The sequence below is a fragment of the Polyodon spathula genome, chromosome 22 (genome assembly GCF_017654505.1).
Source record: "Polyodon spathula isolate WHYD16114869_AA chromosome 22, ASM1765450v1, whole genome shotgun sequence".
NCBI classification, from domain to species: Eukaryota; Metazoa; Chordata; class Actinopteri; order Acipenseriformes; family Polyodontidae; genus Polyodon; species Polyodon spathula.
The window spans coordinates 22,434,300-22,459,734 of record NC_054555.1 but is presented as its reverse complement, the minus strand read 5'-3'; the positions used below and the strand labels follow the sequence as shown (position 1 = coordinate 22,459,734).

Here is a 25,435-nt window from a genome sequence, read left to right as displayed (position 1 = left end):
CCCTGTCAAACAGCCTTGTTCTGAGGGCATAGTAACCACAGACAAGCTCCACCCTTCAGCAGTACAGCAACCTTGAAACTTCATTCTTAAAAAAGGGACTGCATGGGATGATTTTGGTTTCTACAACAGTTACCTTCATTGTACACATTTTCTTTTGTACACAGGTTTCTAAATCCAGCTGTTTCCTGAGTTTTACCGCAGCCACGGAGAGGCGTGCAGGCTAATACAACTGGGCAGGCCCTGACGAGCAGGGTAAGTGTGCTTTCCATTTTAAAGTGCTGTGGTCTTTCTTTTAGATTCTTATTCCATTGCATGCCTTTTACCTTGACTCAGGAGATCTAGTTATCCAGACAGCGTCTGCCTCATACTGTGGGCTCTATTTACCATAACTTTGTTTTGCTATGAACGCACAATACGCTTGCTACTGCTGTATGGTATCACTGGGCAATATATGATCGAAATCCACTGCGTTGCCATGGCTTGTCTGCTAAGGAATTATTCAGGGTAATAAACTGGGATTGGAACCCAATGGGATTCTACACTATACAGGAACAGCTGCCAGGCAGATCCTTTTTTAAAATGAAAGAAATGAATAATGCACCATTTTCATCTCCTACAGCTGGGCCTCTCCTCTCAGTTTAATATTCTCACTGATTGCACATCATCTCTTATTTTACTGACCTGTTGTTGCTCTATGCAGATGAGGTTTTTTCAATGTGCTTCTGACTACCGCAATTGCTATTGAGAGAAGATGTGCTGAGACGGCTTCTAATCTTTTAGTCAATTCACTCCCATTTTTTTTTTAAATAAAAACCTGTTGAATTTGAACACAATTTCATTTTTTTTACAACACAGTAAGGTGTTTGGAAGAATATAGCAAACAGCTCAAAAGGAATTCAATTTTGAACATGACGGAGGGACCCTGCAGTTTTAATTAAAAAATATGGTAACTATATAATGTGGGTCACTGGGGTTAGATCCCAGGTGATCCCAGAAGCTTTGTTTTGCTTGTTGTATGTCAGAGAATACTGACCAGTCCATCGTCAAGTCTTGTATTAAAGCTAACATCGTTCTATGTACTTCTTATTCCCACAGATGGATTCCAGCATTCATACACTGCAGAGGTGCCTGGAGAACATTTACAAGGTAATTAAAAATACAATTGTGCTTAAATACCATCCAAGCAGCCTGTATGGAAATAATTTCAAGGATACATCAATTGCACACTAAGTTTCATACCTGATATTAAATCACGTTAAATTTTTGCCATTAAACTTTTTAAAAATGTTTTATCGTAAATTATTGTATCAGATTCTGGGGACTTTTGGAGTCTGTCTGCTCATCTATCTGTGTGTACGTCACACTTAAACATTTCAGCAGGCATATCATAAAAGGAAATCTCAATAATGTTTTTAAATTTCAGACCTCAGGCCTGCTTTCATAGTAGTGCTTGTGATAGCTTTCGATAGTGCAGCTCTTGTAGTGTGGTTCAGCCCAGCCTTTGTTTGAACACCACTCACTGAGTTTACACCTATTATAATGCTAATTGCAATAATACAACGGAAACTACTTTTTGAAAACTTGACCCAACATCTTATTAACTGAGCTCCCTTAGTTTAGCCCTTTACACCATAGTTAATAAGTTGCTGCTTCTTCCTGGTACCTTATCATGTAACGTACAGCAAAGATACCAGCAGATACATGCAGCAATCTATGGTGTGGTATTTGACAATGTCCTTTTAGGATTCCCAACACAATACAAAGGGACCAGTATAAACCATGGGTTAGCACTCCTTTAAGAAGTAGGGTTTTGATGGCTTGCTGTATGTTTCCTGTGCAGGTGATCAGAAAGGCTAATGATATGCTATGCGGAATCAGCCATCCCTCTGTCTGCACTGAGGTGCTGCTCTCTGCTCAAGGGAAGACCTACATCTCAGGTATATTCACAGTGCGGTATTTAAAAATCACTAAAACAGGGACTATGTAGGAACTGTAATAAAAAGTTTCATAGCAGCCATCAGCAACTTACCTGTATGCTACCTGTATGCTGTAATTGAGCAAACAGGAACGTAGATATAAACTCTGGAAAATAAAGAGAGAGCTTGCCAAACATTCTGCGGTATTTACTAGTATTTTTTCTTTGTTAAAAGATCTGTTGGAAAAATAGTAATGAGTCCGCAACTGGAAACTAGATTTTATGATTTAAAAACACATCAATGTAAAACAGGCTGTATTACCCAGAATCTACATATGGGTCTACAAACCATCACCCATTTCCAGAACTGTATCACCCGCTTTCTGTCCTCAAAGACAGGTCACATTACCGTAGGGATCATACACAATGGTTAACCCATCATATTGTCAGTGATCTGGCAGTAGATCATTCACAAGAAATGCTGTGTCTATATCTGTGGTCCTCAAAGGAATTTGATCTTTTAAAAGCCTGCCCTCTAGTGGTCCTGCGTTGTTACAATACTGAATATTTTGGATTATATATTTTTTTTAATTTGATGTTTAATAATATATATATATATATATTATATAGATATATCTATATATATATATATATATAATATATATATATATATATATTGCTATATTGTTAAAATATAGGGAATGCGACATTAATTGTATTTTCTATAAAGCTCAACCCCTGCTGTTGTTTTTTATTAAGGTGTAGTTGAGGTTTACAAAGTGTCTAAGAGAGTGGAAGGAGGCATGAGAACCCGTGGCGTCACAAACGAAGCTCTCCAACGCAGTGTCAAGGACATTGAGTTACTGTGGAATAATCTACAGGCGTTCCTAACATTCAGCCCCGCTGTATTACAAACGCTGGTAAGAAAGCAAACTATTTGAAGGTGTTTGAACCAAAGACTTAAGGAGCAACATTCTCATTGGTCCTCTTACACTCGTGCTAAAGATCGTATTGTTCTTTGCTTGTTTAGGGTATTCATTCAGAAAATGAGGATCCTTATGTGCTGATCATGTCCATACTTCCGTCTGTCTGGCTGTCACTTGGTGAACATGATAACTGCCTTGATTTTACAACAAGCTTCATCAAACCATGGCAACATTTGTCTTATTCTGGGATAACAGTGCTTCTTGTAGTAAAGGTTAATGTTGATGGTCTGATGCACGCTTTACAAAGTTAAAGAAAAAAAAATCTCAAGTTTAAGGTGGTTTGCTACAGTTTATGCTATTCTTGGAAATGTTTTCATGTTTTTACAGTGTAGTAAAGTCATGTACATTAAAAACAAGTAACTAACACACATCCCCCACTACTATTGTAAATTCTAAACATATAGAATGGTATAGGCTAGGAATTAGCAATTAAATGTTTAATCACAATTACATACTGTAAGTGGATCTGTGCAAAAATATATGCAAACAATGTGACATACAGATGGAAGGATTTACAGACAGACATCTCACTATATCACCAGAATCTGATACTGTCAGAAATATATGCTGCATAATGTTAATACTAACTTTCATGGTAACTGGATCAGCTTTTCTCCAGATATATGCCAAAATTGAAGTGTGGCTTAGGTACGGACGCATACATATACAACCTCCTTCACTATATCTTCAGAGGAAGATAAGTCAAAATAAGGAAAATAAGGAAAAATATACTTTATTTTCTATTATTGTCAGTAGGAAAATGTCACAATTCGTGTACATGTAGTAAAGACAACTTGAACATGTTCATTCCTCACAAACACATAAAAATCCCACAGAAGACAGTTGAACAAAGATGCTAAGATGTGTATCGATTTATGTTTGTAATATGATCTGTGTGAACCACCTTAAAGTAAAAACACAGGCTAAAAACAAAAAGATATGGGGTCCCTGCGTGTCTTTCCTGGTAAATGCACGGCTGCGTGGTGTGCAGGGGGAGTCATAGAGTCAGGGAAGCACAGGTTTACGTCCTGGCTGCGTGAAGTTGCTGGTGTTAGTTGGAGATTTCAGAGGGAGCTCTAGTTGGCTCTGGTGCTCTCCTTGGTGCTTGGTAAGCTCAGGCTGACACCTGCAAGCCTGGCCTTTGTCCTGCTGAGGCAGGTAGATCATTAACATCGCTCGAGTTTTGGGTATAAAGAGCTCATTGGCTTGGTCATGGAATTGGAGGACTTCCCTTCAGTTCCTCTGAGCTATGTGGGGAGCTGCTGCTATGGACTTTCTAAAGGAATATTCTAAAAAATCTATTCTAAAATATACCACAGCCTAAATTACAATCCATAATACAGTATTTCAAGTTTAAAAATGCTGTCCAACATGTTCACACAGTATCCCTTGCTATGTGTTTTGCTTTACTGGACTGTATAGCTTGTTTACATTTAGAAATTGCAAACGGAAATAAGGTAAACATTTTTTTTTTCTCCTAACTAGTTAAAACACAAGTTGTAAAAACTATGAGAAATGTCATAAAGAATACAATTGTACAGTATTTTTTATGTGAAACTAAGCTTCAAATAACATCAGCAACACACTTTCTGAACCAAAAGTAACATAAATGTGTCGGTCCAGTGTGTTGTGAAATGTCTCAGTCTGCATTGCTTTCCAGCCCACTGAAGCCTGTCTAAATGGGTTGGTTGATGTACCTCAGCCCGATCTCCAATATGAATGCTGTGGGGTTTGTCAATCACAAGTGTCCATGGAAACAAAGGTATGTTTCAGCTTGAAAGGGCCTTCATTTTACCTTTAAACCCTTCTCCTTATTGCACATGCATGTATTGCAAAACAGATTTGACATATTACTAACTGTGATTTATGATGTAACTGCTGATTCATTCACCATGACCTTTAATACCTCAGAGAATTTGTATTTGGGGTTTTATTTAAGAGCTCATTGGTCATTACGTTGGCTTTTATAAACAGCATGGTTCAATTTAAGCCGCAGCCCCTAACAATGAGGGCACTGTTCATATAATGTATTGCAACAAATTAATACTAGAGTCCCAGGATAAGCAAATGGGGACTGTAAATGAGTGGGCCTTAATTGTGAGGGGGTCACTGTACTGAGACCTTCAACGTTTTACTGCATGTAATTAAATAAGAAACATTTAAACAGTATAGCTATTATAGTGTGATGTCATTTGAGGCAAGCCACCTGATCCAAATAATCTTCAGATGGCTGCATCACGTCCATATCAGGGCCTGCAATATATGCCAATTCTGTTTCGTATGGGGCTACTTAAATCCACTACTGTTGCTCAATTGAAAAGACTTTTACATCCTGTTCTGAAACTGAGTCACCAGTCTAATGACAAGGCCCACAACATTTTTACATACAGTTATATTCCTCCTGTACACTGTCAAGTGATAAATTACACACAGAGGATACCCATCAATCATTCATATCCAGCTGAGTCTCTTCAGCCACCTTTATCTTGAGAAGACAGTTGCAGAATGTGTACTGTCGTTAACGGCTGCTAACCATTTTTCACAAGCTAAATTAAAGGAGAACGGATGTCTGATGTAACAGAATGAATCATTTGGCACAAAGAAGAAATCTGTGTGCACAAATGAACCATCTAAGAATGGATTTTTTGTTTGTCTAATATGAACAACTGAAAAATCGAAGCAGTGCCTTTGATAATTACGATAGGTTTAAGTAGGGATAGCCTTAAAGGAATAATTATGCTGCTTTGGCCCCAAGATCTCACCTTCTTCTTTTGAGGTCAGCCAAGACCTATTGATGGGAGACCCCTGGGTTATATAACCCTCAATGATTGTTAATCAGTTTCCATGTAATTCAATCATTAACAGGGTTGGACAATTCAAAAATAATAACCACAATTACCTTCAATCACGTTTTAACTTCCAATACGAGCTACATCCTCCATAGTTAGTAATTCTTTCTGACACACACGTAACTTTTAATTGCTTTTCTGTCTCATTTTTGCACTAGATTTTTTAAATGAAGCTGCCTCTTTCTCCCTCAGGGGTAACAGAATGAAAGTAAACTCGCCTTGCTTAATTCAATCAGAAATCAAGAAGAGATAACAAAACATCTCTGTAGCAAGTATGAGTATGGTAGAAAATAGGATTCTCAATCATTTTTCTGTGCAATGCATTCATCTGTGTAGATAGCAATGTGAGACTCACCAGGATTTGCAAAAAAAGCCATGGCAATCAATAATGGTTAATGAAGCACCTTGAAGTGTTAGCATTAGATAATTGTGCACAGCCATCATGGGCTTTGTTATTTGGTACTTTTTAAAAGCCACCATAAGGATAACGGTGCCATAATTCACGTTTAGTTTAAATATCCATTTACCTAGCCTTTAAAAACAAATTTCCTCACCCGTCCTCTTCAGAACAACATTTCTCACAAATGCATTATTAGTGTGAGACGGAGAAACAAAGATAAAAAGCAAAACATTTTTGTGAGAATGTGATTGAGTAATAAGATGTTTGCTTTGGTTACTACTCACAGCTTGATACATCTTAGTGCAATCTTCAGATTTATTTTATATATGATTTTCTGTTTCAGTCATCACATCCTAGTGACTTTTTTAAAACCCAGAAGTTTAAAGCAATACATCAGCAAGAAATCCTGTATAAAACAAAATGTGGTATTTCTAACATCCACTGAGGGAAGAGTGGCAGTGCTAATGGTTACACTCTGATGTACCAGCTGTATTTAGAGATTACTTGTTTAAGAGCTACATTGAGGCATTTTAAGTGTTTTAAACTTCTCATTTTAAAAAGAACAGAATATAAAATAGAATACATCAGTTAAGATTACTGTGATAGTACAAAGTTTCTCTTTTATAGAAAAACATATAACCCAAACACAAAAAAAGATGGATTCAGATAAAAAAAAGACTGATCTTGCTATAGAATGGCGTTTGAAATAGTTCTCAGTGGTTCTTGTTCTTCTGCTCCAATATTATTATCATTTTTCTTTAAATCTGCCTTTACCTGGCTTCATGGAAACAGCATGGGGAATGTGATAATGCCATTGGAATTACAGTTGAAGCTAATTACTCTTTAAACTTCACTCGTGTAATGACCCAGCTTGCCAAGGCAATGGATTTTTGACTTTCCTGATCACAGCCTGTACTCTTAGTTTTAGCCTTGTGATTTACTACTAAAAGCACCCTGTTTTTAAACTTCAGGTTGCTTCAGACAAAGACATCCTGAGCTACAATGAATGCCGCTACCATACAAGCTGTGCCAACTTCTGGTTGAATTGTGTAGATCTAAACCTACCATTCAGCCCAGCACAGAAACAGGGTTGAGTCATGTATTATTTTAAATGATGTATATTATTTGTTGTGAATATCCAGTTTCTTAATTGCTGCCCAACCAGTGCCAACAAATATCCAGTGACAAAAAAGGACTAAATGATTGTAACCCACTTAATATCACTCTTGCTAATGTCACTCTCCTCTTATTAATCACCATTGTAACATATCTGTAATTAAATGTCCGAAATATAACTTATAATGGCACAGTGCAGTATACAGAACACTGCAATGTGTATATTCAGGATTTCTTTAGTTTTTACATGTACAGTACAGTAGACTATTAAAAAAAGTTTTTGACATGTATGTATGTATGTATGCACACTATTGTAATCAATGCAATAATGAGTAGAATTATTTGTTGTTTGAACACTTCTGTGTTGTAATGCTTATATATTAACAGTAAGCGACCACTTAGTTAAGGTGACCTTAAATACAGGTTTTACTATATTGGATTAAAAAAAAAACAAAAAAAAAAAAACATTACTGGTAGGAATTCTTGGTAAAATGTTTAAGAATCTTGATAAGCTCAATTAAAAAAAAATATATATATATATATATATATATCTATATATATATATATATATATATATATATATATATATATATATATATATATATATTTTGTCATATTTCTTAACTCTTGCCTGTTGTACACAATTCATTTGTACTTCTATCTGTTGTTTAAATCAATGAACACAACCAACACCTTATGAAATACATACATTATTTAAAACATGTGGGCCATCTGTTATTTTGTCATGACAGAAAGGTACAAAAAGACAACAAAACAAATACATTTCTACTGTAGTTTTTATTTTAAACACGTTCCTGTTAACCAAAAACAGCAGTAACATTGTATATAACATTAAAATATCACCATGTTCTGCTTAAGCCATGTGCAATTGTTAAAGTGTCTAAGGATTTTCATTATAATACTGACTGCAAAAAACGACTTGAATACTGCAGTGCATTAGCGCAACCGGTATTTGGTCTACAGCCCGTGTTTTGACCCATCATCCTGTGCAGGCATAACTAATATTAATAACGATTGGTCCCTATGTTAAATATGTTTTATATTGTAGTAATGGAAAAAATCACAAACACATACAGAAATACATACATTTCAGGCACATTTGGTAATTGACAATGTGCGTTTTAGGTTGCATTTTACACCTAAGACAACTGCATTACATAGGGGGAGTCAAGCTTTCTTCGTTCAAATACAGTGAGTGGTAAAAACACATTTAAAATGGAATCATCCCTTTGGAGCCCTCTTCATATATATCAGGTATCTCCCCAATCGGCGATTTTACCATTCTGACAATAGCCTTTCCGTGAGGTGTATTCTCATAATCTATCAGCTGCTTCCAGAAGCCATTATTGGCAAACGGTGCGCCTCTAACAATGTCATATTGCGGTATTTCATCAGATACACCAGGCACAGCGTTGTGAATCGACTGACGCCCGCATTGCAATGCACCAAAGATCGGCCGCTCTTGGCTCCTTCCTCGTCAATCCTGCCTGCTACCAAATCGAAATACTCATTCAAGCGTGAACGAGGTGAGTCGGCGACTGGTACTCTGACATACTCGATATCTGGGAAATGCGTGTTCACTACGTCTTGGGAGACATTGATAATACAGGTGATCCTACTGTTTGAGACCAGGACACTATTGTTGGCTGTTCTGCCACTGCTAAGGTGTAAATGGTCCGTGATCTGCCCCAAGCCAGACAGTCGCGGCACTGCAGGGGCACTTTGTTTCCCTCTGCTGCCGTACTTGGTATCTTAATATAAAGATGGGAAAAGTCCAGTGTTATTTTGAAGTGTATTTTTACATGATAAAGCACAAGAAGAACATATTATACCGTGGTGGTATCATACCACAATATAAAGTTTATTTATGGACAAGTCGGCATCCATTACGTGATGGACATGCGAATCTTAACCGAACTACTAACGTTAGCCTTTTTTGTACTGCCAAGAACAGATTATCTTGCAAATGCAAATCAATAAATTACAATACTAATTGTTTTGTAAAATAATAATAATAATAATAATAATAATAATAATAATAATAATAACACAGGCATGCTCACTAACTATGTAACTATACATTAAGTTATGTCTGGACATGGAATTCAAGTCAGTGCAAACAAATGAATAAATGAGACCCCACATTACCGGGAGGGTTATTTTTAATTTAACATGGGCTAGTTTATTAATAACAAGTTTCTGAAAATTATTTTTATTAAACAAAAAACAAAAAACACCCCCTCAGTGTACAGTAGTACAGACTGCACGTAAATAACCACAGTTTGTGCCATTTAGCATTACTGTACTTACACTGAGAATTATATAAACAACAACTGTACAATCACTCGGCTTAGGTTTGTCCTGTGACACTTCCTGGTTTCTTACAGGGAATGCAGAGGTCCAAACTTAAAACGCGTTTTGATAGTCTTAGAAAAAAACAACAACAAAAAAAAAAACAAAACAGAAAAAAAAGGGCGTACAAAACACTAATAAAGTTTTATGGTTAAATACATTTTCTTTTTTTTTTAGAATTCAGTTTTGTCTTGAAAATATGTCACTTGGAAACCTTTGTAGAAAATATAATTGTAACGGTGATGTAATTTCCCTGGTTTAAAAAAGTATCACATCACGACATAATATGAACAGGAACACTTAAAATACTTTTTTTTTTTTTTAATTGTATTGTTAGTGTATTTATTGCCATTTATTTTGGTTTATTTACCCTTTTCTGTAATGTCTAATGCAAGCGTTGATGCACCGGTATCAGAGTTAACATTTCCCAAACGGCGTTCAGACGAAATCGTCTTTATCAAGTGAGTTATCTCCAAAATATTAGACAATACAAAAGGGTAGGCCGGCTATTGATGAACATGCACATTAACGCATTTCAAATGGTAAAAGCTACGTACTCCCGAAGTATATTAACATGTTTAAATACTGCAATAATATTCCACTTGAAATCAACGGGTTTTTTTGTGTGCATGAAAACTTGAAGGGATTTCTTTTTTTTTGAATGAGGTTAATAAGAAATTACTTTGTGTTTGTTTTCTGCAAGATCATCACACGACGCACTTCGATCTGCTAACAAGAACCTGCCGAGAAGCAGACTGCGTCGAGTAATTCATTATGAGAATGTAAATTGACAAAGCATTCAGCTTATTACGGTAAGGGCCCCCTTTTTGTATAAAGCATCATCATCAGCCTTTCTATGAACACCATTTCACAAGAAAACATATCTTGTTGACAGTCCAGTTTGTTTAGGTTATTTTAGCTACATTACAGGTTGGGGTAATACTTGGGGTATCAATTAAATTATGAGCCCTGCCAGGAAATTTAATATTTAGTTTACTGAACTCACTGTGTAAAGTAATCTAGTATTTATTGAACTTTTTAATGTACTTACATTATATCTAACAGATAGCTTTGTGCGCAATTACATTACTGGTGTTGTGGACCCTAGCATCAAAAGGGCATACAAATAGACCCAACATGTCATCTGTCCATTCAATACAGGGTGTACAGTAGGTATAATGTATAGTACATTTATTAGTGTTATTGCTTCATCTTGTAGCTTCCTTGGGGTACTGCAATGATCCACACACAGGAGTCACTACGTTTTTGTTTTTGTTTTTACTGTTTTGTGCTGAAACACCCCTGTGGCCCCAATAGTTAACACAGCTCTTAACATTCTTTGTCGATTAACACTTTCACTACCGCACTGCTTTAACCCCTGGCCATATCTATGAAACAGACCACACACTTTGACACAGTATCTTTATAGTTGGTAGCACAAACTTTTTCACAGAACCATTTTGCTTCATTTTTACAAACCATTCAGTCTGATCTGATATTGTTAAAAAATAAACTGCTAATCCTAATTATTATGTTTATTAATTACGATTATTATTATGAAACATTAATGCCTGAGGCAGTGGCCATTATCTGACAACTGTGACAATCGATGACAATGGAAAGGGAGTCCATGTTATTTGTAAATTAAGTACCAAATTCAGCAAACCTTGGTACAGCTCACGCAATGAAATAGTCAAATTGTGTAAATAATTGTGTAAATGTTTCAGACAGTAAAAAACGGTGTTCTGGTTTTACAGAATGTACTAAAATAAACCAAAGTAAATGAACTGCTCAATCTGAAGATTTTGGACTCAATTTGAACACCCTGTGTGTGTTATTGTGCTTATAAAATGGCTCCGCCCACCCTGCTCCACCCTGCTCCGCTCCACCCCATCCAAAGTGAATAGATTGTCAAGTAAATCAGGCAAAGTGGTTCCAAGCTGTGCTGGTAATGACATTTTTACACATGTTGGAACACTTGTTAGCCAATAAGTTGGCTCCTTCCATTCTTGCCCTTTTATAAATTAGATTTATTTTACACAATCACATGTGTTGCATGGTAGCCCTAGCACGTTTGTGTAGCTTCACACATGGATTTACATTTTAAACCTGGGTCAGACAGGGAGGACATTCATTCCGATTCTGGCAGAGCAATAGAACTTCCCCCAGTATTGCGTTTGATTCATTCCCATGTCGTGGGGGTCTACTGCCTCTTCCAGCAGGCGGACCCTCAAACCAAGGAAGTTGGAGGCAGTTGTTCATGCTGTATATTGCATACTCCTTTATTTTTGTGTTGTGGGGGGTTTGTCCTGAATTACTGAAAGTGGCTGTGATACCATCAATAGTACAGCACACTACAGATAGCATTAAATATTTGCCTAGTCTAATAATAACAACAGTGAATGTCAAGCTCAAAAAGCAGTTGTCCTAATTGCATGTCAAGTGATTGTGAAGAAGTAGTCCTAATCTATTAACATATAAATTACATTTTAGAACATTAATAAATAGCAGTTTTAAAATCTAGTGCAAATGATTTATTAATATTTTTTTAAAGTGGCGACTAGTCTGTCTATTCGACTGGTTTTACCTCAACGTTTGGAATCAAATTAGTACTCGTTCTAACCCTACAGCATGCTGATGTATTCTTTTCACTCTTTTCACAAATGAGACTTTCACAGAAACTGTGCGCTAACCACCTTGTGTGAAAACCCACACCCAGAGCTCCACACTGTCTGGATCACATACAGTGATGTGCCAAGCTGCCTGAGAACGCGCAGTGCCAATCAAACACTGTCATTTCTTAAATTCTCACACAGCTGAATCAGATGTGTCTAGAAAGCCAGCTCCGAGTCCTCACCTCTCACAGTGCTAAATTAATTCAGGATGTCTTGAGTTAAGTTGAAAGGTTTAGTGAGTGGCAAAACATTCAGGGCTGCAGTTTATCTCTACATGCATTTGAGTCTGTTCTAAATTGTAGACGCGGCTAACCAAAATACAAGAACATCGTCAGCTCTCTCAGGTCACATATATTTGTTTTATGAATTCCAGTTGGAATTTGGTTGAAGACGCGCTCAGCTCCAATTTGCATGTGTGTTACTATTAGCCACACCTAAAGTTAAATGCATGGTAAACACTCTTTACTCAATAGTGCACACCCATAATCAACTCACAAAATAAACCAAATAATGGAGGCAGATAAAAAATGCAGGGTGGGTGAAACCACTTAACCCTTGATTTGTAATGATTGTTGATTGTACAGTACATCACAGAAAAACACCCCTAAAATAAATACTGGTTCATGGTACAGTTTACTGTGTTTATTGCAATGTAAGTACAGCCTTAGCTGGATCCTCTACAAGGCCACACTATCCTTTTTGTATTGCAGAGATCAGATTTGAACACAGTTTTCTAAGTGTGGTCTCACCAGTACATTGTACAACCTGGTCTTAACCTCCTTTGAGTTGCACTCTACAGTTTTCCTATTTGTATTGCTTCCCCACGCTGTCTGGTTGTTGACAGCGATAAGTCTATTACAACACCAAGGTGTTTCTCGTTCTAGTTCTGTACCACCCATTTGATATTTGAATCCTACATCTTTGGGTGTAAATTGTGACTGACACTTTGACTTTCAAACCTCAGCATGCGTAGCGAGCGACGGAGCAAGACGACAGAATTCTTAGCTGGGCTTCCTGAGATTTCGTCAGCCTGGCAGCAAGAAAAGATAGTGAGGAGAGAAGATAGCAAACTATCAGAGACGCTAAAGATTAGCTCTGCCTGTGGGGACCCAAACAGGTCTGTCAAGCAAAGCTTTCTTATAATCACAACTGAATCCACTGTCATTTGCATTAGGCTACACTGGCATTTATTTGAGATTTCTTGACCTTTTCAGTATGCAAGGAACAAGCATAACATTATACTGTGCATAGAACAGAGAGTTACACTTTGCACCTTTTATACAGAGACCACATTCAGCACACTGATGTGTTAAATGTTAAGATGTTACAGCTGGCTATCTCTGAAGTGACTACATGAAAAATTATGAGTTAAAAGAAGGACGTTTTCTTTGTGAAATTCAATTAAGCTGCTATCTGTTAAACTGTGGTTGACCAGAAGAGGAATACCTTATCTAATAAACATTCTTTAAATTACTTTGTTACTGTTGTCCACCATAGGTTCAAATATAATTGCTTTCAATTGTAAAACCCAGTACAGTCTGTTTTCTTAGACATTTTCAAGAAACTAAAATACATTTTTGCTAGGACAAACTATAAAATGGCTGTTTTGGTAAAGAAAATGCTATTTCACTACTTTGCGAATGGCTGTTTTCTTCAAATTTAAATCTCATTTATGTCTCTGCGAAAACCACTATTGGAGAAACAAATTAGTCATATTTCAAACATTTCAGAAACAGTAAAATAAAATGTACTTTTCAGCTACGTATGTAAAACAAACAATACTCCGAATTCTAAAATTCAGCCTGCAGTATGCCATAAAGAATTTTCTTTTATGCTGAGGTATAGTTTGATGAACTTCATACCCTTCGAGTCAGACCACCATGGCCTAACCACGAAGCTAGCTGAAACCAGTTAAGATAAGAATAATGAAAGTTGAACAGTCATAGAATGGTCAAATGATTAAATAATTCATCCACAAATAATTCCAATTCATAACAATTAAAGTACTGTATTGAGTTTCTACCATGCTTTATTCTCAGTATCGGTACAGTTGACATCACCTGCTTAAAAAAAACACCTCTCGTTTTGCTCAGTTTAAAGCAGTAACATCACAATAGGCCATATCTGTATGCTCTGCAGCAACCTTTTCCATCTTTTCAATGAAAATGACAAAGGAATAAATAATGGCTGGTTATGAATAGAAAAAATCATAGGTCTGCTTTTTTACTTTTATGCTTAAATATTAAAACTTATACAGTATGTTGTAATCTAGACAATATGTTTAGCGATTATAAGACAGAGGAAATCTGTCATTGGCTATACATAAAATACTGTTCAGCACAATTACATGTGCCATTTCATCAGTGTTGCCTCTGGTAATCATGTCCCCCCACTGTGTCGGGGGTACAGTGTCAGTGCTGTAGCTACATTTAGGCTGTTACTTGCTTGTTACACTAGTGTCAATACATCACGTATCAGTGCGTCAGTGACTCAAGGTACCATAAACATAATGTATACCCTTCATTATCAAGTAAAAACATATTACTGCTCACTATTTCTCACTATCTTATCCCTCTAGGCACCAATTTTCCACTGTAAGCCTCAACTGCAGTCGATATTTATATACTACAGTACAAATTCATTTGAACTACATAATATAATAGACCAACAAGATCTTGTTTGTCTGATTTTCCAGTCAATTCAAATTTTAACTGTGTTTCATTTTACTGTGTAACATTGTTCATGTTCTACAGCAACAACAAAAAGTCCCCAAAAATTGCTACCCATTTTGCGCTTGCTTTCTTTACCCTGTAATGCCCATTTCTGAATCACATGGGATACAATGCATAGCCACACCTCTGTATTATTATTTTTTGAAATTCAACCTCACAAACTAGAGTTTTTCACATGCAGTCGACAGCCCTGACTGTGGTTGTAACGTTAGTATAGAATCTTCTCTCTGTGTAAAGCTGCAACTCATTGTTTTGCTGGGTGTGCTCAGTCTGCTCTGAAAGGGAGATTTGTAATGATTGTTTAAAAGACAATGATGACAGGCCAAAAAGGCCTGTTACTTAATAGGTTAGTCAGTGGCTTTGTGTGTAAAGTGAAGTTGAATGAACACAAGCCCAGTGAAAGGTCAGTCGACCCCTAGGCCTTTAATGTTATGGAGCCTGTTGTGTGGAGTGTGCTGTAGGGGCGGTGGGAGCAGGTGGGAGCTGTTAGTCTGTTGTGTTAGGAGAGATCCATCAAAGTGTACTCCGCTATCTCTATCCTTGTGCAATCTTTCTATGAGTTTGGTATCATTTTCTTTTATTTTCCCAATCCTACAGATATTACTGGTCCTCTCTGCTGTAGCTAAATAGGATTCCTCTGGGGAGTTTCTGTCTAAAAGTGTCAATTTGGCATGACTTGCTTCAAAAATTCCTTTTTTTATGTCAACTGTTTTTTATGCCCTTCACCAAACTTGTCTATAACTTTTTTCTTTAGCATGGTGCTTGGCTTGTAGTTATATGGAGAAGCTTTGAGCTAAGACCTCAAGGTACTCCATGAATAACACCAATGTTTAAGCCAGATTGTGATAAAAAAAGTAGCACATTATTCTCAGCAAAACCTTAGGAGTGGTGATTTATGGGTACATTGCATATATTAGTCCTTTAATGGCTGGTAAGGTGGCTGTGTGTAAATACAGGTTTGTCATTTGACAAGGGCGCAATTTGCATAACAACAGAATTGGTCATGTGAGGTAGAGGACATACAAGCAGGCAGGTGATAAAATGTTTTTCAGGGAAACCTGCCCTTTGGAACAACAGTATCAAGCCAGTACTCTCCAAGCCCTTCTTTTTTTATTTACAGTGCAAAAAAACGAATGGTTTAAAATCTCTATAGCTGAATACAAAACAAAACTCCCTGGCGCAAGCACGAAGCGTTTATTCTAATATGGAAATAGAAACCGTATTGCTGTTGTGATAAATATTATTTGAAATGCAACTCTTTTCCTGCCTCTGGGCTTATTTTGGTTTAAGTTGCCGTGGCAACACAGATGGCATTCAGGTCTGCTCTACAGCAGCAGGCTGACAATGGGAGGTCGGTGTTTTGTGTAAAGGCAGCAGCTGGGTCTCCACAAAAGCCATTCAGTAGTCACTACAGATGGGTTCATTATTCAGGAGCTATTCAGAATTCTCTCTTTATTTACTCTGGCATTAATAGCACTGTTTTGTCAAGCAGCAGCCAGCATCTTCCTCAAGTTAACAAGGAAGGAGATTCCATTGTTTCTGGCACAAGCACTGCTCTCTACCTGGTTTAAACTGTTTGTGGACGCATTGAGAAGCTTAATGGTTTACCACTCACTGTAAAGGTCATTTAACAGGGAGCATATGGGATATGTATTTGTCGACTGTTCCTTACCCGGTAATCGTGAATGGCAAAGGTTCAAAACTAAGGGACAATGGTAGTACAGCTAGCAATATAGAAAATGGTACAAAAGTAGGAACGTTTCCGTATTTTGACACCACTGTTTAGATATGAAACACCCAATGATGGTATATGTAGTAATTAATATATTGGTTGTTAATATTATTGTAAAAAACAATGTTAAACGTTTTGACTACATGTCTTAATTTCAAGATTAAACACATTGATGTTTAACACTTATATCCAAAATGTTTGTCATTGAATTTCATCAATTTCTTTTAGCATTATTGGACACTGCAGATTTTCCCAATAGTTTTGGGAATTTGTGTGCAACCCTATCAGGACCACAGTGCAATATTTGTTCCAAATCCACTGTGTTCTCATCCCTGTTAAAGCTGATGCTAGGGTTTCTTCAGAGTAGTAGACTGGCTGTGTTTCTCCTGGAGTGTGACATTTAAATACAAGTAATAAATATATACATTATAATGGTAGGTTATTTGTCAAATGGATTGAAGTATGAGATCATGCAGACACATACAGGGCTGGCCTTTCTCCACCAGGAGGCAGCAGCTTGCCGACAACAGCTGTCGAGCTCCTGGGTGTCAAGAGTCAATGGCTTGGTGGTGGGATTGAAGGACAGCCACTGACTTTCAGTTCTACAGAGATTGCCGCTGTGAGGGAGTGTAATTGGAGAGACAAATGGGGGTAAAATTGAAAAAAATGTCCACTAGAGTGTTTACCAGTACCCCCCACTCCTGTGCACACCCTTAGTGGCCATTTTTTTTTTTACTAGCCTTGCTACCTTGCTCAGGCTTGCTTAGCGACAGCCCCAAAGATAACATATAGTGGTGACTTTAAACAAGTAACCGAGTGCAGAAACATTAAGAAACGCTGATGAAGAACACCTCAGAAAACTAGCCAGATATAATATTCCAATTTAGAGGGCATTGCTTAATACATGCATTTCCTATCATAATGTAGGACAGGCAGGTGCACGCGTACTTTGTACTGTTCACTGACTGCTTCAGGCTCAGTCATTTATTGTCCTTTAAGGGGAGTGAGTAGAGGGTGATTATTTTGTCTTTTCAGAATGTGGTGTGGATAAAGAGTAGGATTAGGGAGAGAGAGTGGGAGGAGCTTAGATTTCGTCCAGATATCTTCCTAATCTCTCTGTGGATAAGTGTCAGAGCCAAATCAGCTAACAGTCTACAGCAGCATCCGAGGAACAGGGCTTGGCGAGTCGACCCTCCCCATATAAAAGGCCATAGAAAAGGAATACAGGTACTGTTCTGCTATTATTTATCAGCAGTGTCTTTTGTAGGTGTTCGTTTTTTATGTGCTCAAAAGTTACAGGGTATGGTGCTGGAGTACCATTTTCAGTCTTTGAAAGATTGAGAGATCCTAGAATTGTGATCTTTGAATGTGTTTGAACACCATATCTAAGGGAGATTGCTGTTAGTGAGTGGGAGTCCTAGTGTAGGTAGAAATTAACACACATATCTATGCTACTGCTGGATTTGTCAGTTCTGATAATCATTCATTATTTGTATTTCTAAATGTTACATTATTTTCTGAAGGAGCCACACACACACACACACACACACACACACACACACACACATATATATATATATATATATATATATATATATATATATATATATATATATATATATATATATGTGCAGCATTTATTTCAATAAACCAGTTTGCTTATGGCTGAGGTCTTGCTATATAAAAAAAGAGGATTGTTTTGGATTTTGGTTAAATATTGAATTCATGTATTAATGAGAGGTGCTATTTTAGTTTAAAGATTACTGCAAGAAAGCAGAGCAGAGATGAGTCCTTCTCTTCTAATAGGAAGCACAGCGGCAAGGGTTTAGTGGAGATGGGTGTGTTTTAGGAGACAGGGCTGTTTTGTGGAACACTGGTATTGTTGAGGATCTGATGAGATTGAGCTTCAATGCAAATTGCAATAGCATATGCATCCCTAAAGGATTTCACACCACAGCAACGTGCTGCAAGGAGAAGAGGCGCAGGCACAGGGATTTGTTTTTAAGCCATGCTTGGAGAAACCTGCAGATACTGCTGCATGGTTTAGAGGATTAATAATGCAAGAGCTCCCAATGCTGCAAAAATAAATCCAGGTAGAGTTTCTCTGTGCAGCTTGCGTGAAGGAATCAAGGCATCTACTCTTATATTGGCACACAATGTATTATTATTTTGTGATTTTTTAAATTTAACTTCAGTTACCAATATTTTATAGCTTTACATTTATATTTATAGATAAAGCAATATTGGGTGTATCACAGTATTATTTGTATTGCATGTTATTGCGAATATACAGCTCATGGCTGTTTGTTTTAATTTGATATATGTATTTATTAATATATTTTGTAATATTTTCCTCAATATATTGATATATTGTTTCATACCTTTATATTACAATATAATTGGTAATCTACATTAACTTTACTAACCTGAAATTCTTGTTCCCTTCCTTAAGTGGGAATTGTATGTGCAGTGTATGTACAAATCTGATCGTATTAAAATACAGTACTGGGGATGTTAACATTCTTATTTAGCTGACAAGGTAAAGCTATTAGATTTGACAGGGTCACTGTAATTGTATTCATGGACTGTATTAGATAGATGATACCACATCAGCCGCTTTATTCCTGCTCACCCCTAGAGAAAAGCATTAACGATTACAAGAATATTAATATATAGAATATGGATTAGAAATAATACATTGTGTAGTATTGCGGTGGACTCCTAGCTTTGAATCCTAAACTAATTGTAATACCTCACTAAACTATATTGTTTTATAGAATTTAGTTTAGAGAGCTGAGTTGTAGCCATAAAACACGATTACCAGGTCGGAGAAAATGGTAATTTTCAAAGAAACAATTCTCTTATGAGTACGGATTTTCTGAAATCTTAAAAAGCAGCTTCAGACTTCATTTTTTCTTTGTTTTTCACTGTACCCTTCTTATGAGGTGTGCAGTCATGCACAGTGAATCTCAATGCAGAGTGAATCTCAGTGCAGAGTGAATCTCAGTGCAGAGTGAATCTCACTGCAGAGTGAATCTCACTGCAGTTACACACATACTGAGTTGTATTTCTTCACCTGTGTTAAGGTGGTCTCACCAGCACTCAGGAGCTGCTCTTCAGTTCTTGTTGCCTGCTGTAGATACATGCAATATAGACTACTGTAGATAAGCCAGTGTCTTTAGAGACATAGGAGCTGATCTAGTGATCTATCACTTCAGATTATACACTGCAGTATAAGAGATGGTGCTGGCGCTTACTAATATAGAGAGACGTTGGCTGATCCAGCCTACATTACACATGGCTACAACTGAACTCACAGTCAAAGCACTTAACACGAATTCTCAAAAAATAAAACACACTATTTTAATAATTGAGATAACCACACATACAGTGGATAAGGGGAGAGTAAAAACACATCAAAATGGAATTTGAAGCTGTTGCCTGGCAATGCAGCATTTACCAGAGCTACAGTAGGTCTATTTGTAGGTATGTGGCTACATAACATGTTTCAAGCTGAGAGAAATATTTAAAAAATGTTTAGTTAGAACAAGAGTAACACATTTTTCCACACAATGTATTTTTTCAAATCAGGTCTTCAGTGAATGGTGAAACTGAGAAGCAAAACCGAACCGAAATTCACACTGCTAACCAGTGGTCATATAATACAAAATATAGGCAACATACATGAAGACGTGTTTTATTTAAACAATATCAATAAAATGTTTTTTTTTTCTTATCAGGAAATCCCACCCAAACTGTATGAGCCGTATCTGAATCACACTATTTTCTTTGGTAAGGTAAGCATTCATTGAAAGCTCAAAATATCATGATTGGGGAGCATTTACTGTTTACTGGATAAATAGTTTTCTGCTGCAAAATGTATTAAAGAGCCTTGCTTATTATTGTGCTATGCCTGTAAGATATCTCCAGTATAAGAAACCCACACCGTGTAGCTTTGTCACAGAAACTAGCTGTTAAAACAACAGTTTTGTATATCTCTTTTCTATTTAAGATTATTTTTAAAATGATTATATACAATTAGCACATAATTTGACATTCTAAACTGGGGGAAACAAAAGGGGGTAAAATAATGTATAGAAAACAGAATCGGAATACTAGACCCCAAACTGCCTCTTATTACAGTACTGTGACCAATCCCATATCCATCAATGACTCATTCTAACGTTACTGCCCTTTAGTCCAGCCCTGTTGTACATTGTTATACTGTGCTACCTGGAAATAGGGTTAATAGATTTTCAGAGAGAAAAACTGGGATGTTTTTACTTTTTTTGACTTGATTGATGCCATACCAACTCTGAGTACATTAAAATAGTATACAGTAACACCATTTATTAATTGTATGTTTCTAATTATTATATAGCTACCTCTAATCAAGTTGAGAGTGCATTTCTTACACAGTAGCAACATAATTAGAGGGAGCCACCAAACACTTATTGCAAACATACAATAAACAATTCACTGTTTTCTTTCTATTGTCATCTGACGATAGAACCAGGACAGTTTAACAATTTTACTATTTCTGATCAGGACACAAAAGTTTAACTTGACAACTAGGACAAGCCCTGTTTTCCTGGGACTTATGGTGACCCTACCTGTAAAGGATACCGGTAGATTAATAACAAACTGCCCCAGTACAAAGAAAAAAACACTGCTTTATTTACTAATAATTCATTTTTATTATGCAGGTACTATGTTTACAATGGCGACTACATTTTTAAAATTGACTCTTGAAGTTCTTAACATTTTCTAGTTTTGAAACAAAAAGAAAATAATTAAAATGGTTATCAGCGTTGTTGAGCCACCATTTAAAGAATCCAAAAGTACTGTTTGACAATTTCATGAATATCACTTAATCTTAATGAAAAAGGAGTATTTTTTACATTTGTTAAGAACAGTATAGAAAAGTTTAAGGAGCTCTGTTTAGTTTATCAAAAACAGTATTCAAATATATCATGAGTTTTAGGCCTCAAGCTTTTTAAGACCACATGGCCTCGTTCTCAGAGTAAAGTTGGTTTGAGACCCAGTAATTTTACCCTGGATAAATACAGGCTTTTGTCCTTTAACTCCTGAAGGTAGTGTACCATTGAAATGTGTCCCGGTACTCATTAGATAAATAAATCAGGTGAGATTTTGTTCCACTTTCTGCTGCTCTGTTTTACTTTGTACCTCTCCAGCTTTGTAACGGATCACCCAGTGCAGGAACACACCAAGGATATTCTTCTTCCTGGACTCTCCATCTGAGAGTGAGCTTTACTGAATCTGTCACTGTCGAGCTGCACTGAGGTGAGCTAAGCAATACTGTACTGCCCTCAGGGGGAAATACTATTTTTAACACTAACTGGAATTCATTGGAAAACTTGTGGTTCATATGTAGATTTAATTTTATTTCATGACATGGGTGATAAGTGTGAACACAAACAAGATGGGGGTTTTACGTACAAGTGAGGACCACAGATGAACTGTTTACTATGGAAGTTGTTTACCTTCAATGGAACTACAATAGAATTTATTTGCAGAAATGAACTTGTCTATTGCCACTTTCTTATAATTGCCCTATGTATCGAATTCTGCTGTATGTAGGCCCACTTTTGTGCTCATTTTAAGATCATTGTCGTTACCTTGCATCCATGGTCTAATGTGATACACTTTAATCTCATAACGCTAAACAACATACTGAAAGCTGGCACTCGCGTTAAAATCGGGAAAATTACCTTAGAATGAGCATAATTGTACATGTGTGCTTACATAGGCTTCGATGCACATGGACACCCGTTGTGGTCATTTCTAGCTTGTCTTCATTATAGAAATTCTAAACATGCTGTATGATACCAAAGCATAAACAACTTCATCTTCAAAATTGGAGCAACAGATCTCAGAATCCAGTGTAAAGATGGACTGTCAGTTTCAGATGCGGTTTTCCACTGCCTGCATTGTGCAGGGTTATCTAACAGCCTCATACATTACATTTTCTTTAAACAAAAGTCGGTGCAAATAATTAATTGCCCAGTCCTTTGGGTAAATATGGTGGCACGGGTGGAAATGCTACTAAGTTGCTTCTATCCGCTAAGAATGCTAAATACTGTGACAAATCAGTAGATTCACATGGTGGAGCCCAGCCAAGGCATTTTAGACAGTGGTATGGATGCAAGGTATAAGCTTACCTCCTACATACAGCTTACAAAGTCATTGCTGTCGTCTTCTATGTGTGTTTAACAGCATTTAGCATTTTGTACATGAGTTTGAAAAATATTTAATCAATTTTACATGTAGGAAGAAATTTGAAGGTTTTTCTTTTTTTTTTCAATCGCTCATACCCCATACTCAGCTATGCTTTAGTAACCTCTAGCTTAAGTTAAGTCAAAAAATCAGATAAATATAATCTTCTTTCATGGCTGATTAAGTTCAGTATATCTTGGCTTGTGTCAAATCGGCCTAGAAAATGTGCGTTATCGGATTGCTTCAGTGTAGATGCAATAGAGGATTATCTGCAGTGCTCGACACTATCAGGAATTTATTTTCAATATCGTTCATCTGTCTGCAATCCCTAGAGAACAATCCCAGGTTTACCTGTAGGTTTTGCTCTTCACAGTCTTTGTCCAGCCGATAGCTCTTGAATTATTATTTTTATTAAAAAAATCTATTATGAATACCTGTGTATTACCACGGCATCACCAGCAATAGATTTGTAACATTACACAGTTGTACTGACAGTTACTGTTGCATGATGTTTTGCAATCAGGGTGCCGTTGCTCCAATTATTATTATTTTCACTAAATCTGCCTTTACATGACTGTGCTGCTTTGACCTTGTCTGGTGGGAATCAACAGCCTTTCTCATTTTACTTATATCGCGTGACAATGTGACTTGCCAGCCCCACATCTGCTTTGTCTATATAAAATTCAGATTAGGAGGGTCTGGAAGAGTTGAAAGGTCACTTGATTTGAATGGAATGGGGAAGGCTGTTCAGTCCCAGAACTTCTCCTGGAAAGTCCCGGAATTCTCCAGACAAGCGCAAGTCCAGTTAAAGGCAGATTTAGAGAAAAATGATAACTTAATATTGGAGAAAAATAACCCCAAACCATTCAGAATGGCTGCAAACACCATAACAAAACAGTAGCAAGAGAAATAAACACAATTAAAACGATGACATGAAGTAGAATTCTTCAACAGTTTGTATATATGACTATAATATTTTCTGTTTAGGGTTACTGAAAACTGTAGTTACAGAAACTATCTGTGCAGGTTAATAAAATGAGAAGAAAATGTGAAAATGATGTGTAGGGTGGGTTATAGCAAAACCAACATATTTCTTACTACAGCCCGGTGGTACTGTTCAGCAAATGGCAGCCTCATCCCATTGCAACAGAATGTTCGTCCTTTCACCCTCAGTACCGATATATCACACTTCCACTACAGTGCTGATACTGCCAGCGAGAGATCATTTAGCACCCGAAATATGTCGGACTGCTGTACAGTTATTTTATTTTGCCAACAGTGCAAGAATTTATTGCTCTGGCCCAAGAGTTAACACTGCCCTTTGAAGCCAACCCAGACATGATTACAACAGAAAGAAAAATGCTGACTGTGAGCTGTTTTTCTTGCTTACAAGTCTTGTGGTTTTACTGTTTTGCTCCCAGGATTTGAGTGACGCCTAGCGGAAGTGAAAAGCCAGTGTCCAGTTACACACCAATGGAGGGGGCTGCCATTTCCCTGTGTCCTAACGAAGGAGCCTACCGTGGTGCGCACTTGCTCTGGGTCGACACTGGTTAGCGGGAAGAAGGCACAGCAAGAATTCTGGTCTCATAAACCTCCAACCAAATTCAATTGATAAGTTAAAGTTCATTATAAAAACGCAAAAAACTTCAGGTGACAAATGGGCCTTGATGGATGTAGATGTCAGACATGCTGAATCATTTTGCGTTACGAAGTTAGTAAAAAAAGCACGACAGCGGATGAAAGATGCCTTCCCTTTATCACTTTACCATCATCCTGCCGCTGCTGCTGCTGTTTAGTAGCTGTGGAAAATGCACTGCCTGTAATGAATCCTGTAATGTTGTTTTCTCAAATACTAACGATGTGCACTGAAAGTCTGCTTCAGCTAAAGCAACAGTATTATCACCCTTGGTTCTTTAAACTACTGAATCATATAACAGCTTTTGTTTTCAATGTCTTGAATATGAGGACAACCATATTATATCAAGACAAAATCAATAAAATTATGTTTCACGGGAGAACCAAATAGGCAGCTTGTGAAAGTGCCAGCGCTGTAAGGCTTTCTTGCTCTGGTAATGATCATAGTATATATATATATATATATATATATATATATATATATATATATATATATATATATATATATATATATATATATATATAATATATTTAAATGTAGATTAATTGCCAATTTAGCCCAGTAGAACTGGCTTAAGAAAATGAAATTTCAGAAAGATGTTGGTTTTTTTTGTGTGTGGAAGAAACAGGCTTACAAAAAATGCATGTATTATCCATGGAGGGACATGCTTAAATAGCAGATGAAATGTAGGTTCTTTGCCCCACAAAACCAACATTAGATTTTACATTTCAAAGCACAATGGAACAAGCAGAGGAAAGCTTCAACGCAATATTTTCTATAATGG

At 36.8% G+C, this 25,435-nt stretch overlaps 1 protein-coding gene, 1 long non-coding RNA gene and 1 pseudogene across 4 annotated transcripts; 2 read left to right on the top strand and 1 right to left on the bottom strand.

Moving 5' to 3' along the window:
• Window positions 1–7,748, top strand: LOC121296910 (synergin gamma-like). Of its 2 annotated transcripts, none has more exons than XR_005947115.1 (6): window positions 1–252; window positions 1,096–1,146; window positions 1,841–1,937; window positions 2,675–2,835; window positions 2,946–4,663; window positions 7,122–7,748. XR_005947115.1 is itself a non-coding variant. In XM_041222818.1 (6 exons), exons 2-6 carry the CDS (start codon window positions 1,096–1,098, stop codon window positions 7,242–7,244), a joined length of 534 nt encoding a protein of 177 aa, XP_041078752.1. In that variant the 5' UTR covers window positions 3–252; the 3' UTR covers window positions 7,245–7,742. The 2 variants fall into 2 exon arrangements, 1 of the variants encoding a protein (XP_041078752.1); XM_041222818.1 differs by having other exon boundaries at window positions 3–252; window positions 4,562–4,663; window positions 7,122–7,742.
• Window positions 7,749–7,874: 126 nt separating this feature from the next.
• LOC121297034 lies at window positions 7,875–11,597 on the bottom strand (annotated as a pseudogene).
• A 6,294-nt stretch (window positions 11,598–17,891) lies between these two features.
• On the top strand, window positions 17,892–25,131 carry LOC121297302. 2 transcript variants are annotated; one of them, XR_005947149.1, is made up of 4 exons: window positions 17,892–18,005; window positions 20,519–20,575; window positions 21,974–22,082; window positions 24,437–25,131. It is a non-coding gene; the product is annotated as an uncharacterized LOC121297302 (long non-coding RNA). The 2 variants fall into 2 exon arrangements; XR_005947148.1 differs by having other exon boundaries at window positions 20,519–22,082.
• The last annotated feature ends 304 nt before the right edge of the window (window positions 25,132–25,435 follow it).